Source organism: Sorex araneus, chromosome 5 (assembly GCF_027595985.1).
Source record: "Sorex araneus isolate mSorAra2 chromosome 5, mSorAra2.pri, whole genome shotgun sequence".
NCBI lineage: Eukaryota > Metazoa > Chordata > Mammalia > Eulipotyphla > Soricidae > Sorex > Sorex araneus.
Genome location: NC_073306.1, coordinates 118,035,401 through 118,053,728, shown reverse-complemented (window position 1 = coordinate 118,053,728; position 18,328 = coordinate 118,035,401). Strand labels below are relative to the sequence as shown.

Genomic DNA, 18,328 nt, shown 5'->3' with positions numbered 1-18,328 from the left:
GTTGAATTCAGGACTCCTGTACACAAAAAAAGTGTACTGGCCCTTTGAGCCCTTATCTGGAACCCTGATGATGGTTTGAAAGTTCTACACTGGTGGGGCCGGAGCGATAGCACAGCAGGTAGGGTGTTTGCCTTGCACGCGGCCGACCTGGGTTCGAACCCCGGCATCCCATATGGTCCCCCAAGCACCGCCAGGAGTAATTCCTGAGTGACAAGCCAGGAGTAACCCCTGTGCATTGCTGGGTGTGACCCAAAAAGCAAAAAAAAAAAAGTTCTACGCTGGATGAAATGTAGGCCCAGGTAGAGAAGTGACAATTCAAGCAGGAGGAGGGGACTAAAAAAATGGTTGACAGTAGAATAACAGCATTTTATTTAATGTGCAGGGAGAATGTTTGTGTCACAACTGGCAGTGCTCAGAGGCTACTCACTGCTTTGTAGACAGCAGCTGAATAATGAATAACTATTTCCCAGACAGAGAAAGCAGGAGTAAGAACGTGTTCAAGGCTTAGAACAATGCATGTTTTGGGGTACCTGCCCTTCACCCTAAACCCTGTACTAGTGCAAGCAGTCTATGCAGTCATATTCACATCCTTCAATTCACTAGATTGGAGGGTACTTGTCACCTATATAAAGGTAAGCTGTGGTGACTGATTATCTTTGGCAGACTGGGGGGTGGGGGTGGCACACTGGCTGGTTGATCTGTGATGGTAAATAAAGGTGAAGTGGCGGAGTTGGGATAGACATGGAAGTTTGAAGGAAGTGGCTAGAGGCAAGGATGTGCCTGGGCTGCTCCTCCTGTTGCTGGGTTACCAAGTGGGTCATAACTGCTGGTACCTCCATCACAGGCACGCTCCTGAGTGCAGGCACACCTGAGCCGCCCCGATCTGTCACAGGCCACATTTAAACGCCCCCATCCTGACTCTAGCTGCAAAATTTAAAGTGAGACAGTACCAGGCACTTTATAACACTTCTAGGTGTTATGGGGGGGGTGGGGGGAGAGAGAAGAAAGCAGAAGGGAGGCCAACAGTCGGGTTTCTGGTTGGGAAGTGGGGCAGAACACATTTGTGAAAAAACACAAGCAACCCTTCTCAGAACAACATTGGGGTCCAATCTCTTTATTGTCAGGGTCCCCTCCCTGTGGTAACCCTTCCAAACTATAGAAAAAACCCAAGTTTGGGAGTGCCCTAGAGAGGGAGGCAGAGTGTGGCAGTGCCGGTAGGGAGAGTGTGGGGACGGGAGGCTGAAAATGCCATCTTCAGAGGATGCGGCACCAGCTGGGAGGTGGATGGTAGGAGGCACCTGCTGCCAGTTCTCGTCTGGGACCCCTTGAGGATGGCATCTGGGATGGATGCCCAGCCTGAGGCCTGGGGCAGTGCACCTTCCTCCTGTCAATGACCGTCACTCCAGGCAGGCTGAGGAAGACAAAGGAAGGAAAATTAGGGCTGAACGGAAGCATCTCTGCTCCTGCTGGCAGTGTCTGGGAATGAGATAGGGCACTGTTCGGCGACAGAGACATGCCTGCACCTAACTTCATTTCCTGGTCACCGAAATGGGCAAATCTCTTCCTCTCCCACCTGTATGTCCCTGGCACCTCATCTGTGCATTGTCAAGTCAAACCTTCATCTTCCTGTTAAAATAAACCCCAATGCTCCGAGGCTGCAAAGGTCATCTTTCCTAAACTTAGCTGTATGAGAGGCCCTGGCTGCATGAATATGTCATGGGTCACAACATCTCTCACATGGTAAGATCTTCTCCTATACCAGCTTGTTTTATTCCTATGTAGCAGAGCTGGGTGGCCTGATTTTCTTAAGAAGTGGGTGGTGAATACTAACCAGAGAGGAAACATGAAAACCACATACCAAGCACTGGGTTAAAAACTAGGTTCCAACTGGTGTTGGAATAATGTGTAACTGAAATCCAATCATGACAGCTTTGTAAGGGTCTATCTCACTAACTCAATTTAAAAAGACAAGGAGGGGGGGAGAGGTTCCAGAGACCAGAGCAAGACTCCACAGTGCCTGTGAGGGGAAGTCTTGGTCTGATCCCAGGCACTATCAGCATCAGAGGTGGGGCAGTGCCTGAGTGCTGCTGGGTGCCATGCCCAGCACCACCACTATCGATCAGGCCCCACTAGCTATCACCCTTGAACCCTGTGACATCTACGGTGACTCCCACAAATCAGCAGGGCTCAGAAGGCCTCAGCTTCTACATCTGCCATCCTGGCAGAATCACAACCATACCAGGAGGGTTCCTGGGACACAGGACGGTTTCTCCTGAGAGTAACAAGTCCCAGTCCCTAAGCCTGGCACATTCATCACCCTCTAATCATCAGTCTGTTCTCTCCCTGGAGGACCCAGGCTATTTTTCACGCACCAAACTCTGGGCTCTGTTCTCAGAATTGGGCACTTCTCCACAATCCTTAGCAGGCTCACCTACCCTTTTCCAGCACCTTTTCTACCCTTCTCATTGGCTCACACTGAGTGCTAGTAGTCTGAGTCCCTCCACCAGACCCAGATGTCCTCAAAGACAGGCAACAGGGCTCAGTGCACCAAAGAAAGTCTTGCTGGACAGACCAGGCTAGGTCATCCCTGCCTGCCCTGCACGGCCCCACCACAAAAGCGTGGGTGGCTGGCTGGGGACAGAGACATCCTTATGGTCTGATACTGTTCTGATAGGTCTGTCCCTTCCTTCTCAGCTATCCCACCCCTGCTCACTGTGACCCCCTTACCTGCTTACTGCAAAGCCCGGTCCTCTGCATCTGTTTCCTGGCTGTGCTCCTGAGAGGAAGGAGGCAATGAGAGACCACTTATCACCCACTAGGTACTCTTGAGTTTTGACATATCTGAAGGACACACTCAGGAAAGAAAGTGGTATGGCCCAGGGAATGACTATGAAAGCAGCTTCAGGGGCTGGAGTGATAGCACAGCAGGTAGGGCATTTGCCTTGCACGCGGCCGACCCGGGTTCGATTCCAGCATCCCATATGGTCCCCTGAGCACCGCCAGGAGTGATTCCTGAGTGCAGAGCCAGGAGTAACCCCTGTGCATCGCCAGGTGTGACCCAAAAAGAAAAAAAAAAAAAAAAAAAAAAAAGCAGCTTCAATAAGACTGACTAGGGATCCTGAGAGGGTGGCCAGAGGACTCCTCAGAAAAGAGAAAGCGCCAGTCAAAGGACATCTAGATGTTGCTTGGGGCACATTTATACGAACAAGACCTCCAACTAGAGAGGCTAGAATCTAAGAAGTCTGGTGAATCCCCAGTTCTAGAGCACTGAAGCTTATAGACACTACTATGGCTGAGGGAGTGAGATGATGCACCAGGCTATATTCAGGGTTCGAGAGAGGTTCAATAGGTTGAGCAAGTGCTTTTCAATCAGAAGACTGGGGTTGATTCCGGCAACACATGGACTCCAGCACTGCTGGGAGTGATCAAAGCAAAGAAGAAAACAAACAAAACCCTAAACAGGCTGAGCATGAGGATACTTTCCTCACAGTCACGGCCATGAGTCCTCCAACCCTCATGCCAGAACCTCGCCATGCTAAGGAGGAAGTTTCAGGCTCTTAAGTCCAGGCTTCAGTCCTGGTTCAGCTCTGTTAGCGATAAGATGCTCTATTAGTTTTGAGCAAATGACCCTTGCCTCTGAGCCTCCAATTCCTCCTGAGGTAAATGTGGACAGAGCTATTGCCAAATGTAAATGGAGAGCAGACTTGGAGTCTGCTGCTTATTGAGTGTCTGTTAGCATCAAGACAGAGTCCAAATCTGGTTCACCTTCCACTCAATATTAGCTCTCTGCCAAATGGCCTCCCAGTCTCCCTCTGAAGAATTCTAAGATGAGACAGGAGGTCATGTCCTGGTGACAGACTGTCCTGTTGTGTACTTGGGCAGCAGTGGCTTTCAGAATGGACTGGATCCTTAAGGCTTCCTCAGCAACCCCAGTCTGCCCTCAGCATCTCTGTAGACGGTGCTTCTATGTGTTCCAACTCTTCTTTTATCCCTTCTCTGATCCATATAAAACAGGAAGTCTAGAAGGACTTACAGTGCAAACAAGGTCTGCCCTAGTCCCCAGTGAAACTTTTGGTGGTTGTTCAAACAGACAATGTTCATGTAACCTCAACCCAACTCCTCAGGAACAAGGAAGGAGCCAACCCCACCCGCTGTCCTCCGATAATTACAAGTGCCATCCTGGCTCCTCCCCACAAGGCCTCACCAGCTCTTCCTCACTGTGTGTCAGCAGCCCCTCGTCGTCACCCTCATCTCGAGCCTGGACTTCAGTCGGAGGCATGCAAGTCTCAGAAGCTGTGTCCTCTGGGGCGGCTGGTGGCCGAGCAGTGCCACTCCCACTGCCACCTCCACTCCCACTGCTGCCACCATTGCCATTGTCATTGCTGCCGCTACCACCGACACCGCCACTACCACCAGTGTTGCTGCCGTTGTCACCCTTCTTCTTGCCATCTTGAAGAGTGGGAAAGGAAGAGAGTAAAACTCAGCCTGGAGAGCATGGTGCGTCTAAGCAGGACTGGGGACCACAGTCCTCTCTCCACTCTGGGCTCTGATCTCCCCATTCTCTTCCCATGCCCCAGGGTTACCGAGCTGGACAAGGGCCCTCAGAAACTGACCTGGGTTGGCCTTTTGCGCCGCAGCAATCTGTTCCAAGCGGCCGAGCAGGGAGTCAATGTTAGATTTAATTTGTGTCAGCTCTGTCTTGATGGCCTTCAGTTCACTGCTCTTTACTGGGAGTGGAGAGGGGTACAGGTGATCACCTGGGGGCTAGGAGCCTGATGCCATCACCCAACCCCATTATACCAGCTAGAAGACAGGCCAGTAGCAGATACTGTCCTTGTCCACCGTGTTTTTTCTGACCAGGGAGAGGCTGGAGCTGCTCAAGCTCCTCCCTGGACTTTCCAGAAGCCACGCCTGCAGTGAGCAACTTGCAGTTGTGGACCTGGATGGCTTTCCCCCACCCACCTCAGCCCTGAAAAGGACTGGGGAGACGAGAACACAGGTGTGGATGTGTGTGGAAGTGGTCTAGATGATGCCTGTCTTTCAAGGGCCTGAAAGACAGGGCATGTGCGTATTCTGCAATCAGGCCTCCTGGGGGCTTGCCAGAGTGAAGGTGGAGTGGTGGGTCTTGCAGACCTGGCCCTGCCCACCATCTCTTCGCTAGGCTCCATGTCACAGCTCTTGACTCTGCCCATCCCAAGACCCACCTACTCAAAATGTCAGTCTTTTACTCTTAGAAATTCACAAAAATACTCACTTTGTTGAGTTAGAGCTGCAGAACTGTGGAAGATTTGTTCCTTTATCTATTTTCCAATGTAAAAAAATGTAATTCTATTATTTTGCTAATGACAAAAATAAAAATTATCTAGGAAGAAGATAGTCACTCACACTTGATCTTTGCTGAGCCGGTGGTGATGGCTGTGGAGCGAGCAAACAGCTTGACAGGTATGGTAGTTTTGACACGCCGGACCAAGGGAACTGTGACCCGGGGTCGCTTCACGGGGACTGCCCTGGGAACTGGTACAGGCGACAGGCGGCCCCGATAGTCGAAGAGCCTGTGAGGGCAAACAGGCCAGAGGCTGCAGCATGGCCTGTGGCCACCAGGGGACTCTGTGGCTCCAGCCCAACACAAGCATAAAGGGACTGGCTGCATCACATACCAGCCAGGCCAGTAAGAGCAGGGTCAGTAGCAGATGGTCATGGTTGTTTGAAGCCCCATCAACAAAGGAGCAAAAGAAGACCAGTTCCAGAAAGCAGAAGTCCAAGATCTCCCTGACATTCAGGTCAACCCTACTACATGCATGACTCAGCTTCTGCTCAAATGCCACCAAACTTGGTATGGCTTCATACCAAGAACAGGAGTGAGAGTAGGTGGCAATCCCTAAAGCTGCCTGAGTCTCAGTTCTCCCATTCATCTAATGGGAATTTTGTGCCCCAGTCCCCCAAGATTGCCATGAGGGCAGAAAATAAAAGATCTTTGTCAAAACAAACACATTTTCTTTCAGGGAAGCAGGTATAAGAATCAAGGTAACCAAATCTCAATTCAAGAGCCCAAGGTCTCAGAGGCAAGAGACAAGAGTCCAAGCCCCTTTCCTCCTCCTGGGACCTCACAATCATTCCATCCTCTTGCTCTATTCGAGAGATCAGACCTCAGGACTCCCAGATTGTATAGTGTCCCGCTCCCAAAGGCCATCACCCAGCCCTTTCCCAGAAGGCTGCTTTGCCTGCAGATCCAGGAGACATTCAGTGGGACATGGGGAGGAGGGGAATCTTCCACCATGTCAGTGGCTGTCCCCTTTCTGCAGGAAGACACAGCCTCTGGGAAACACTTTGGAATCATTTTCCTGATGACAGCAAGAACACCTGTCATCACTGGGCAATCCAATCTCCCATGCCATGGCAATCCTAATTCAGAGAGCCTGGCTTGGGTGGTGATGGCTAGAGATGCAGTCTCTGGGAGTGGACTCAGCCTCAGACCCTGCATTTCTGCCCCCAAGGGGAAGGGGCGGCTCTGGCCTTGGTCAGAATCACTGAACCACAGAATCCCACAGCTGGAGGAACCCTGAGGGATCATTTGGTGCAAGTCCATTAAACTAAGAGGTAGGGGGATTTGCCCAAAGTCATACTATCCATTTGTGACAGAGCTGAGATTACTCCTCACTCAGGTTTTCTGACTCTGGCTAGGGCACGTTGCACACTACACCAAACACTTTCTCCTAAAACTAATCATGCTTAACTAATTTCACTTAATTTCTCTCAGTGAGGAAAGCAAGGCTCAGGAAGTTCTGTTTTTGCAGGATAGCCTAGTGCTGGCCAAAGATGGAAGGATAAAGGGAAGTAGAGTAGAGATTTGGGCCAGTCCCCAGCTTGCTTCTATTCAAAAGCGTGGCTGGTTCCACAGTGTGAAGCAGAGCATCTCAAAGCTGGGGGCTAGGTAGGATTGGGATCGGAGGACCCAGGATTGGTAATGGTCTTCAAATCTCCTGACAATAAGCTGAAGTCTGAAGTCTGATCTCTGCCGTTCATTCTGGTTGGGGAGACTCTTCAGAGAGGTCACAGAGCACAAAATAGAAATACACGGACTCAAACTACCCACCCTGCCTTTGTATTCCAGCTCACTGCACTTTTATATCCGCTGGCTGTCAAGTCCCGCCCGAGGATGAGGTGGAAGAAGGGCAGTCAGAGAATGGGAGGCAGGGCGAGGTAGGCAGAACTCTCTCCCTGGCACCTGCATAACTGGATCCTTCCCTGTCTCAGCTCTGCCAACTTGTGGAACTGTCCCGGGAAGACACCTGCCCACACCTCTAGGCTTAGTTCCCTCTTGGAGGACTGAGTGGGCTGCACCAGCAATCTCTCAGGACCCTTCCAGCTTGGCTATTTCATGCCTGGCACGCCCCTCCCCTGCTCACCTGTGGTAGAAGTCTTCCAGGTAGTGGTCATAGTCAAAGCTGTAGCCACTGGGGAAACAAAGGGGAGAGGGCCAGTGCTTAGGGATGGCCACTCAGCCCACTCTCCACAGGCCCTCATCTCCAAACACCTCCCCAAATCCTAGGCTGGTCACACCATCACCAGTGTCCACTCCCTCTGTGGAAAGAGGAACCGATCCCACCCAGACAGAGACAGTCAAGATAGAGCGCCCCACCTGTAGATGGCAGATGCCGCTCTCTTTATTCCCTTGGGTCTGTTGGGCTTGGGCTCTCCAGCCATGTTGATGTCTGTGTGGAAGAAAGAGGCACAGTCAGATGCTGGGTGCCCACGAGCCTACCGCCTTCATGCATAGATGCAGCAATTGTGTGTATACACCCTGTGTGTACATGTGGACTTTTGCAGTGGATATGCCAACAAAGACCTGCACACATTAGACTCATATCCACAGATATGCCTGCTTACATATTCATGTAATTCAGACATATGCACACACGTGCACAATCATTTACACATGTGGATTCTACTTATGTGTTCTCAAGTAAACACACACAGAACACATATATCCTGATTAATAGTAACCCACACACACATATATCTGTATATAAATATACAGAATATATTTAAATGTATTTTCATGTACATACAGACTTGGCTCCAGCATCTCAAACGTAACTATACACACGCAGCTGCACTAATGCACATTCATATAAACACTCTAGCACATGTATTCATAATAAGTGATGCTTAGCACGTCAGGATCTCAAAACATCTGGTGAACAAATACATCCCTATCTGCTTGCTCTCTTATGTATACTCTGACACACATTCTATCTATACAATAATGTTTCCACAAGTTCTATCGCACCTCATACCACGTGGGTATTCATGAATACATATACTAGACCCTTTCTCTAGAATACACAAGTACGCACAAAGTATATGCACACACAAAAGTTCTGTATCACCCTAGAGCGAGCTACGAGAATGGCGAAATCACTGCTACAGAACATCAAGGCAAGTGCCCTACTTTACCTTGTGCTCCTGAGCCCTTTGCTTTGGGTTACGAAAAGGCTTGGGCCCAGCCAAGTGGACCAGCTCTGCTCTACCATGCTGACCCTTTCTTAGGGGAAGCTGCACTGTAACTGTAAACTAGGTCTTTAGGAGTCACTATGGGAGCTTCAGAAACCTCTAAGCATCTTCACAAAAAGCAATGATTTTATAACTATCTAATTATAGCTTAAACAGAATTTATAACCAAGTGTTAACATCAACGAAGATGGAAAAGGGGCTCTAGGGGGGCTGAAGAATGGAGGTCAACAGTGGCTCTGGGAAACACCAAGGAGGATCAAGGAGAGACACTTACCCAGGGTCTGCCCGGCCAGCACCCGCCCATTCTCTCCCAGCACAGCAGCCCGGGCATGGCGCTCATTGGCATACTGGACAAAGGCATAGCCCTTGTGCACAGAACAGCCGGCCACGCGGCCATACTTGGCAAAGATGGTTTCCACATCTGACTTCTTCACCACAGCTGTGTTGAGGTTTCCAATGAAGACCCGAGAGTTGATGGACTTGGGGTCATTCTTGTTGGTTATATTGCTTGTCTGGATTTTCAAGGACATGGTGGCTACCTGGAAAGAGAGCCATTATGAGACTGGGTCCCAGGCTGGGTTCAAGGACTTCCTATATCCCATGCATCGTAATTAAACTGGACTACTTTGTGCCTTTCTACACACAGACACACATACTTCAGCCTCCAGTCTCCTGGTTTTACTCATATGAACTGCTGGATTCCTATCAGGTAACTTAAATGGCAAGCAGAAATTGCACAGTCTACAAGGAAGAAAGCACACATTCAGAGGTCACAGTGCTTATGAATGGCAGGACTGGGACAGATACCAAGACTGCTTCACTGCAATTCTTTTAAACTTACTCCTCTTTCATTTTATTTGGGGAGTGTAGGGTGTGGGTCTCTCCAACAGTACTCAAGAACCTGAGGGCCACTAATGGCAATATTTAGGTCAACAGTGACAGCACAGACAGCTCAGGCCTGGTGGTGCTGGGAAACTTCAGGGCCATACCTTACTGTATCCAGGTGGCCATGGAATACCAAAGACTAAAGTCATGGAGCTTCCATATGCCAGGTATGCACTTCAGACCTCTGAACTTTTTCTCTGGCTCCTCCTCCTTTAATGCTTATCTAAAATGTTACCCCAATGCAGGATCTAAATTTGAAGACTGCCCCCACCAGCTTCTTCTGAAGTTCCTTCAAAGGTAGACCTGTAGTGAAGTCATCACATGGTAAGTGCATGTAATGCTCTACAACAGTATATCATCCTTAAAATTAGCCAGTCTGACATGAATGACTCAGACATGGACTCGAAAAGGCTGTCATTAGCACCAGCTATTCTGAACAGCGAGAGAGAAACTGACAGCACTGAGCACTCCTAGTAAGCCTAGGGCAGCATGCAATACAGTTCCAAGACTCCAGAGAGATTACTATCATTCCTATTTTGCCAGAAACAAAATCTAACAAGTTCGTTAGTTTGCTAGAAACAAGCAATTAAATCCAGGCTTTTCAACTTTCTTTCAGAGCTGAAATCAATTAAAAAGCCACTCTAATTCAGTGTCTTTTTCTCATAATTGTTCTTAATAAATTTGACTTTTTTTTAATAAGAGGTACCCATTTTTTATATGTCCTCAAATTTTGTTTTGGCGGAGCGACAATGCTTACCTATACTTTGTCCTACACTCTGGCAATGTCTTTTTTACCCCAAAGGTACTACACAAACATATTTCCCTCTGAAGCCTATGCCTTGCTCCCTAGATATAACATTTGGCATAGGCTCCAGAAGGAAAGGAAAAATGAGACTTGATCTCAGTGGCAAAGATTCAGTATTAGGCCTTGGCAGTCTTCTACTCACTGCTATGGACTGATTTAACTCCCTCTGAAGTACTCCCGTTTCAAAATTTTACCGTAAGTCTGTCACAGAAGAAGCTGGTGTGCGTACAAACTCTTGAGGTGTACCCCCAGAATGGAGGATGTATGTGATTCCTTTCTTGTACTTCATAGAGCTGTCAGGTTTGTTATTCCTCTGTACTATCCCTCTGAAGAAGTCCGTACTATTCTATTCTTTTCTCCTCTTCTCCCTAGCCCCCCCTCCTCATAGTTCATAAAGAATATTTATTTTACTTAAAATCTCCCACCCTCCCCTCTACCTTCTTTTTTTCTCCCTCTCCACTCTCAGCTAGCTGCAACACTGGCCTACAAACCCATTAAATTTGGACATGGGACTTTTTTGGTTTTGGAGTACTACTGGTGGTATGGGGGACCTTGAGGTACAGGAGTCTCAAATAGCTAGTTGTCGGAACTGTGCTCAGAACATGTAGATATCATTGGGAAGCAAACCCTCATGCTTCCAAGGTAGGTGTTTTGCCACTGAGGTATCCCTGGGCCCCAATTTTTTATGTATTTATTTTTGTTGCGCCAGGGCTTGAATCCAGAGGTTAATATCTGCTAGATACAAGCTCTACCACAGGGACCCCTGTATATTTTTCCAAACTAAAGATTATTAGAATGCTGTGTAAGTTCCAGGCATGCACCACTGAAAAATCAACATGTTTGCATATTATACTGACTTCACTTAATTACAAATCATCTTTTGCCCAACTGGTAAAGAAATTCTTTTCTCCTCAATCCTCTGGGCTTTGAAGCTGGCACATTTTGACCAGCAGATGGCACTGTTTGCAAGGAAACCAAAGGGTGGCTGGCCTTGCACAAGACTGGAGATACAGCTAGTAGTTCCCAGAGGGCTTGGGGTTGGGATGGAGGGAGGGAGGGAGGGAGGGAGGGAGGGAGGGAGGGAGGGAGGGAGGGAGGGAGGAAGGAAGGAAGGAAGGAAGGAAGGAAGGAAGGAAGGAAGGAAGGAAGGAAGGAAGGAAGGAAGGAAGGAAGGAAGGAAGGAAGGAAGGAAGGAAGGAAGGAAGGAAGGAAGGAAGGAAGGAGACCAAGAGAATACTGTCACTGATGAAGGAGCTGGTACCAGCTTTGCAGCTAGTCTAGAAGGCAGACTCCTAAGTTTACTAAATTTACCTTTTTACACATTTACTGAGAATCAAGGGAGACAAAGCAATTATCCAATGGCAACAATAAGTATTTCTTAACACAGCACAATCTTGGTCCAGGGAGATCCATTATGGTTCAGGGAATCAACCATGCCTGGAATATGTACTGAGACAAGCTGGAGTGATGGGGTGGGGAAGATGATGGCTGAGGTCTATTGATGACATCTGGCTCTGCTGCGGACCTAAGAGGGACGTGACAACGGCTAGCTTCTCTCAGACCTTTACAAGACCCTCTGACGAGACTGAGCAGGAAGACTTTGCCGAGGACCTGTGCAAGGAGCTCTGGCACAACTGGCATTTTCTCCGTAGTTGGTGAGAAGAGTCCTCTGCATTTAGCCTGTCAGTTTTTTTTTTTTCCTATCACAGTATACATTTGGGGCACAATATACATAAAATAACTTTACAAGCTGTGAGGCTACATACAGACCCTGACCAGTGAACTTCAAACACTGACATTTAGGAGTCCATTCTAGAGGAGAGTATGACTGGAGGATATTCTGCAGAGATGAGCACATAAAGACTGGCTTTCAGATCTGAGACAAGAGATTTGGGAAGTCTGCTCTGGGTGAAAAAATCCTCAGAGCCAGGAAGAAATGCCACCTCAAGTATGCCCCAAATACCCAACTCTTTGATTTCCTGTCTGAATGGAGTCCAAACCACTTTCAAGGCCTGCATACTCCTCAGAGGGCAGCTATGCTGCTGGTGCTCTTATCCCCTAAACCCAGGAGGACTGGCACTTCAAGGAGGTAGGAGAGCTTGAGTGCGTACACACACGTCCATGAAACTCCCCTACAGTGAGGACTGTATTCACAGAGAGTGGAATATGAAAAGAAGCTGGTCTGGAACTGCTAGGTTCAGATACAAAATCCCAAAGAATTTTAATTCTAAATTCTAATCTCAAACACTGTCTTCAGAGGCCAGAATTAGAGTACAGCAGGTAGAGTGTTTGCCTTGCACACAGTTGACCCGGGCTCGATCCCCTGAATTCCATATGGTCCCCACCAAGCACTGCCAAGAGTAATTCCTGAGTGCAGAGCTAGGTAGGAGTAAACCCTGAGAATTGGCTCCAAAACGAAAAACAGAAAAACAAACAAACATGGTCTTTCCAATTACTACAAGCCTAATCCTTTGTTAACTTCACCTACAACCTTCAAATATTTAGACTTGACTAATGATCTACATCAGTATTTCCACTTTGCCTTGCAATATATGAAATTACCCATACTAAGGAGGGGTGTGGAATCTGAGGCAGGCCTGGGGCTTAATAAGTGCTTAATAAATGTTAGGAAGAACATGAGGGGGATCAGGTCACAGGAGGAAATACTTAATTGTTGCCTTAATTTAAGTAGTGAGGGTCACTGAGAGCTGAGCATCCAGATGCATTTTCCAGACCCAAATCCATGCTCTATAGACCATCCACACCCATGTCAAGTCAACCATTCTTGTTTAGAGGTCTCACTTCCCACTTACCCATCCTTGTTTAGAGAGGGAGCCCTAAAAAATATTGATTCAGCAGAAGCTGCTTGACTTGATAACCTATTTACCCCCTGGGCCAAGCTCTGTCTTCCAGATTAGCTGTGTAATTGAGAGCAAGGTGTCTGTAGCTCCCAGAGGCCCTGTGTTTAGCAGTTACCTGGGGGTTATGGGGTGGGAGAACAGGGATTTTCCTGGCAGTGGGGTGGGCAGGAGCAGGAAGGAGAGGAGAAGTCAGATGTCTGCAATGTCAGATTAGTGGGAAACCACAGGGAGCATGATGCTCACACCTTCCCTAGGAGCCTGGCAGACTACCCCATGGGTCCTCTGACTCTTGATCTTGGGCTCTTTCACTTTCCTTTTGGGCTGGTCAGTGACAGGCTCCCCAAAACAAAACCAGAGCTGGAGCGGGGAGTGTCCAGTTCTACATCTGATAAAACTGGAACTGGATCCCTACCACCTCCACTGTTAACTGAGGAACAGTGCCTCACAGAAAACTTGCACCATTAATTTCTTAAGTTAAGTAAACCCATTAGGGACACAGGCTCTGAAATGGCAATTTCAAAGCTCAAAGGGATGGGTTAGCTTCTCCAGGCTACTAAGAACAGAAGAAATGTGGCAAAACCAAATAATTGTTCCTAGTGGAAAAAAACAGTTAAGTTTCAGAAAAGCCAAGCCTGAACATGAGGTAGTGACAGGATGTAGCTAGAAAGTATCTCTGCCCTTGAACTCAAAGTGAGACCCCACGCTCAGAGTAACCATCACAGTTAAGATCAGCTTCTATAACTGAGGACCAACTGTGCCTATGTGTCATCACATTTTACATGCCTCAGCTTACCTAGTCCTCACAATGGCCTGTGAGGTCAAGAGAGGGGAAGTTAAATATGAAGGGAAATAGTGTCCTCCTAAGCCAGTCACACCATTCCCTTGGCATTTGTCCCTCCCACTTTTCTACTTAGAAGTGTTAACACTTGGACAGGGCTTTTGGGGGAAAAAACAAATTTACAGCCTGTGTCTTCACAATTTATAGTCTGATTTCATAGATGAGTAGCAGCAATGTTGAAGGACTAAGTTTATTAGGGGACCTGAATCCAGTTTGTTATGACACTATATGCCATCGTTTCAACAACTGTCCTAAGTCTCTGCCTCTGCCATGAGGAAGAAGAAGAAAGCCTTAAGCTTTCTTCCCCTCAATTCTACTCAGCAAAGGTGATGTCCAAATCTTCCCTTCAGCATGAATCTCAGGCACTCAGAGCCCCCACTCCACATTTAAATCCTCTCCATCGAAGAATCTCTTTGTGAAACACCCCTTAATCTTGAAATGCCACTCTTAGCCCTAATGTGCTTCAGTTTAGAGGTTTATGTGCTTAAATGCCACTCTTAGCCCTAATGTGCTTCAGTTTATGTAGTAGGGCTTTCATGTGGACTCTGGTCTCATTTTCTTACGGAGAAGAGAGGAAGGTTACATTCTATGGTTACCAGAGGTAACCTTGGGGATACTGGGGTGATTTCCAAGGAAAATAGGTATCAGAGATGGAGCGACTGTTTCTAGAGAAAGCCAAGCAATTAGACTGATTAGTACCCAGGTCTCCTTCAGTTCAGAGGCTCTTGGTTACCAGGCAGCCAGGGATGACAGAACATCTATTAATCTCATTAAACCCACCAGGCCCCAGCTCATTAGCATTGGCCAAGTGATCATTACTGGCCAGACAGGACTAATTTCGCAAGGAGTGCTCTTTAGTTCCCAATCATTCCCACTCCTGGATGGGAAAAGTCACAACCCCCGAAGCATGCTGTCTATCAGGAAGGGCTGCTGGTGTAGGTGGAGTATAAGGGGGTACAGATTAAAGTCTGGGAAGCTTGGCCCTAGCACTTTCTCCTTAATCCTTATGAGGTGCACAATTTGTGTAATAAGAATAAGCTGATCATCCTCATTCTGGAACCAGGATCTTTTCCCTGATTACCTCTCAGTTCTGATATTAGCCAAATAGGCTAACTGATGCGAAAAATTTCTAATAGATATCACATACAATTAAAAGAATATGGTGGGGGGGGGGGCTGGAGCAATAGCACAGCCGGTAGGGCGTTTGCCTTGCACGAGGCTGAACTGGGTTCGAGTCCCAGCATCCTATATGGTCCCCTGAGTACCGCCAGAGGTAATTCCTGAGTGCAGAGCCAGGAATAACCCCTGTGAGTTGCCGGGTTTTTTTTGGCCCAAAAAGCAAAAAAAAAAAAAAAAAAAAAGAATATGGGGGGGGGGGGCGGGGGAGGAAGCCGATCGATAATACAGCGGGTAGGGCATCTGCTTTGCACGCAGCCTCCCCTGAACACCGCCAGGAGTAATCCCTGAGTTCAGAGCTTGAGTAATCCCTGAGCATTGTGGGCTATGACTCAAAAAAGACAAAATAAGTAAATAAAATCTGAGGGGGGGACAGAAAAGGGGAGGGGGGAGAAGGGGGAAGGAAGAGGGGAGGAGAGGAGAGAAGCAGAAGCAAACAGAGGAGAGGAGAGGAGAAAGGAGGGGAGGGGAAGTGGGGGAGGAGAGGAGAGAGAAGAGAACACAACACACTGACGGGGAGAAGTTATGGGTCTTGCCAGGCCCCTGAGCTATACCATGAGGTTCCCGTATCACACTATAGTATTGCTATTTGCGACTAGTGGGCCTTGAGGGGATATCTGAAAACACTTCAGCAAGGCTGAAGGCTCAGTCATTTCTCCCTACAGTGTGGTCTGAATATACATCCTACCTAGCATCCTTGCATTCTACAGTCTAACTTTAACCTTGACTGTTCTTAAGCTGAACCTTTAACATGGGTAACAGGCCATCCTTGTAGCTACTGGGGAAATGCAGCAAGGGAAGGGTAGGTGACAAGCTTGGAACTACAATCCCCAAGACTGAGAATAAGGGACATATGCGTGATTGTAAGCCCAAGATACACCAAACTATCTGTTTAATCATAATTATAGATATCCAAACACCCACTCAAATAACCATGGACCAGATGTATATTAACAAAAGTATCGCTTATTTATTCATTCAGCAACTAGGCTGAAATTGGATCTCAAGGAACTCCAGTGCAGCAGGGGTCAATTACCATAGCCACAAAGCACAAATAAATGCCTGGCTATCAGAGAAGCATAGGTGTATCACAGAAGTCTCCATAAAAAGAGTGTTTAGGATAAATTTCCACTGCATTGTGACATATGGAGAGGCTATATCTGGTGGGAGGAACAATGAATGAACAAAATGCACCCCTTTCTCATAGTATAAACAGGGCAGCAAAGTGTAAAATAGGGAATTCTTTTCATGTTGTATCTTCACTTGAGAAATACACACTCTCTTTTGGGGGTGGGGTGTTGGGGAGTACATCCGACAATGCTCAGGGCTAATTCCTGGTAGGAGACTGGGGAACCAAATGAGGTATCAGGATCAAACCTAGGGTAGCCGAGTGCATAGCAAGCATCCTATGGGCTATACTATCACTTAGTCCCAATACACTTTTATTTTGTTTTGTGGGCCACACTCAGGGGTTACTCTTGGCTCTACACTAAGAATTCACTGCTTGCAGGCTGGAGGGACCATATGAGACACTGAAGATTGAACCCTGGTCCTTCCCAGTGCAAGGCAAGTGCCCTATCCTCTGTACTATCACTCTAACCCCCACACTAATTCTTAGCTTAAGGGCAACAAAGGAAAAAACAATTTAACGTGCAGCAACTTTAGACCAGGACCTGTGGTGGAAGCTTTATAGGTATAATCTCATAATAGTCCTGATCACAACCCATTCTACAGATGAAGAAACTGAGGCTGAGATCTTAGATCATTTATCCATGGTTAAATGTTAAGTGGCATGATTATGAAGGAAAAGGCCCCCAGTCTGTCTCTACCCTCTCCTTTAGACTGCTCTCACTGATGCCCTACCCACTGGAAGACCGGCTTGATATTGCTGTGCTATATGATCTTAGGTTTGGGGATATGTGACCACAAAGGGCTCTTCAAAACCTAAACATGAGATTTTGATGATTATTACCAACACTTGCTGAGCACTCAGTGCCATAGCAGGTTTCTGCTATGAGGGGCTGGAGCAATAGCACAGCAGATAGGGCGTTTGCCTTGCATGCAGCCAACCCGGGTTCTGTTGGGGACTGCTCAGGACCCTGAACAAAAGAGGACCCCAAAACCTTTACCCTGGAAAAACCGGAAAATTCCATTACCAGCTTTGCTTGACCTGAGGCAAAGGTGCCCTTGTGACAAAGGAAATAGCCAAACTCAAGAGGTAAAAGTAGCCCAGGGCAGTTAACTGAGAGACCCCATAAAGCCCTAAAGTAGAATACCTTCCTCTACCTTGTGCCTTCCTCCTGCCAGATGCTCCTGCCAGATAAACCCTTGCCTTCCTCTCCCCACTATTTCTCAATCTACTCTTGAAGAATGTTGTAAGCCCACCTAATACACCCCGAACCTTTCCTTATTTGGTCTGAGAAGACACTTCCCTGATGATTGACAACTTATGTACCAACCCCCTGCTAAGAAAAGTATAAAACCAGCGTGGCAGTTAATAAAGTTGCCCTTGATCGGCATGTGTCGTCTTGGGCCCCCTGTTTACTAACCTCACTAGTCTTATTTCAGATCGGGACCCTCACAGAATCCACCTAATTAGGAGCGCTTTCCACTGTTGTCTCTCCGCGGGCCGGAGAGATCTCCAGGGGAACGCGCAGGGTTCAATTCCCAGCATCCCATATGGTCCCCCTGAGCACCACCATAGGTGGTTCCTGAGTGCAGAGCCAGGAATTTCTGTGCATCGCCGGGTGTGACCCAAAAAGCAAAAAAAAAAAAAAAAGTTTCTGCTATGAGGCTGATGATGGCAGACAATGTACCATTTCACAGATAAAGGCATGAAGGTTGGAGCTGAAGCCAGTCAATGGCAGGAGTGACTAATGGGTGCAAACCCAGAGCCAGGTTCCTAGCCTTACCCCAGAATAGCTTCATCCTCTTCTTCCTGACATTTGCAGACCCTCAGGTAAACCCTCCAGTCCAAAAACCAATCTGCATTAGCTGTGAGCCTGGGGGTGGCCCTCCCTTTCCCATAACTTAAAGGGGCTGGCTCCTCACAGTGATAATGTGGCAAGATTAGTCACTGCTTGCTGTTGGTTGATTATAGCTATTCTTTTCTGTAAATGAAGTTTAAAAGTCATCAGAGGGTTTGTCAGCTGTGACTTATGAGCCTCTTTCCTGCAGGGAAGTCAGGCAGTGACAAATGTCCCACTCATTCTACCATCCATTATGAGTCTGAAGGTGCCATGTTCCAAT

At 47.7% G+C, this 18,328-nt stretch overlaps 1 protein-coding gene across 3 annotated transcripts in view; it reads right to left on the bottom strand.

The window, feature by feature from the left end:
* Positions 1 to 1,098: 1,098 nt before the first annotated feature.
* The window catches only part of RALY (RALY heterogeneous nuclear ribonucleoprotein), a 95,621-nt gene continuing 78,391 nt past the window's right edge, over positions 1,099 to 18,328 (bottom strand). For 2 of the 3 annotated variants that reach the window (XM_004612560.2, XM_055139533.1), the window contains 8 exons: positions 8,789 to 9,053; positions 7,640 to 7,712; positions 7,407 to 7,454; positions 5,386 to 5,552; positions 4,614 to 4,727; positions 4,205 to 4,449; positions 2,728 to 2,776; positions 1,099 to 1,411 (listed from right to left, as the gene is read on the bottom strand). In XM_004612560.2, the coding sequence (XP_004612617.2) occupies positions 2,732 to 2,776; positions 4,205 to 4,449; positions 4,614 to 4,727; positions 5,386 to 5,552; positions 7,407 to 7,454; positions 7,640 to 7,712; positions 8,789 to 9,044 (948 nt within the window). In that variant the 5' untranslated portion in view covers positions 9,045 to 9,053 and the 3' untranslated portion in view covers positions 1,099 to 1,411; positions 2,728 to 2,731. The remainder of the gene's footprint in view (positions 1,412 to 2,727; positions 2,777 to 4,204; positions 4,450 to 4,613; positions 4,728 to 5,385; positions 5,553 to 7,406; positions 7,455 to 7,639; positions 7,713 to 8,788; positions 9,054 to 18,328) is intronic. The other variant, XM_055139534.1, reaches the window with a different exon arrangement.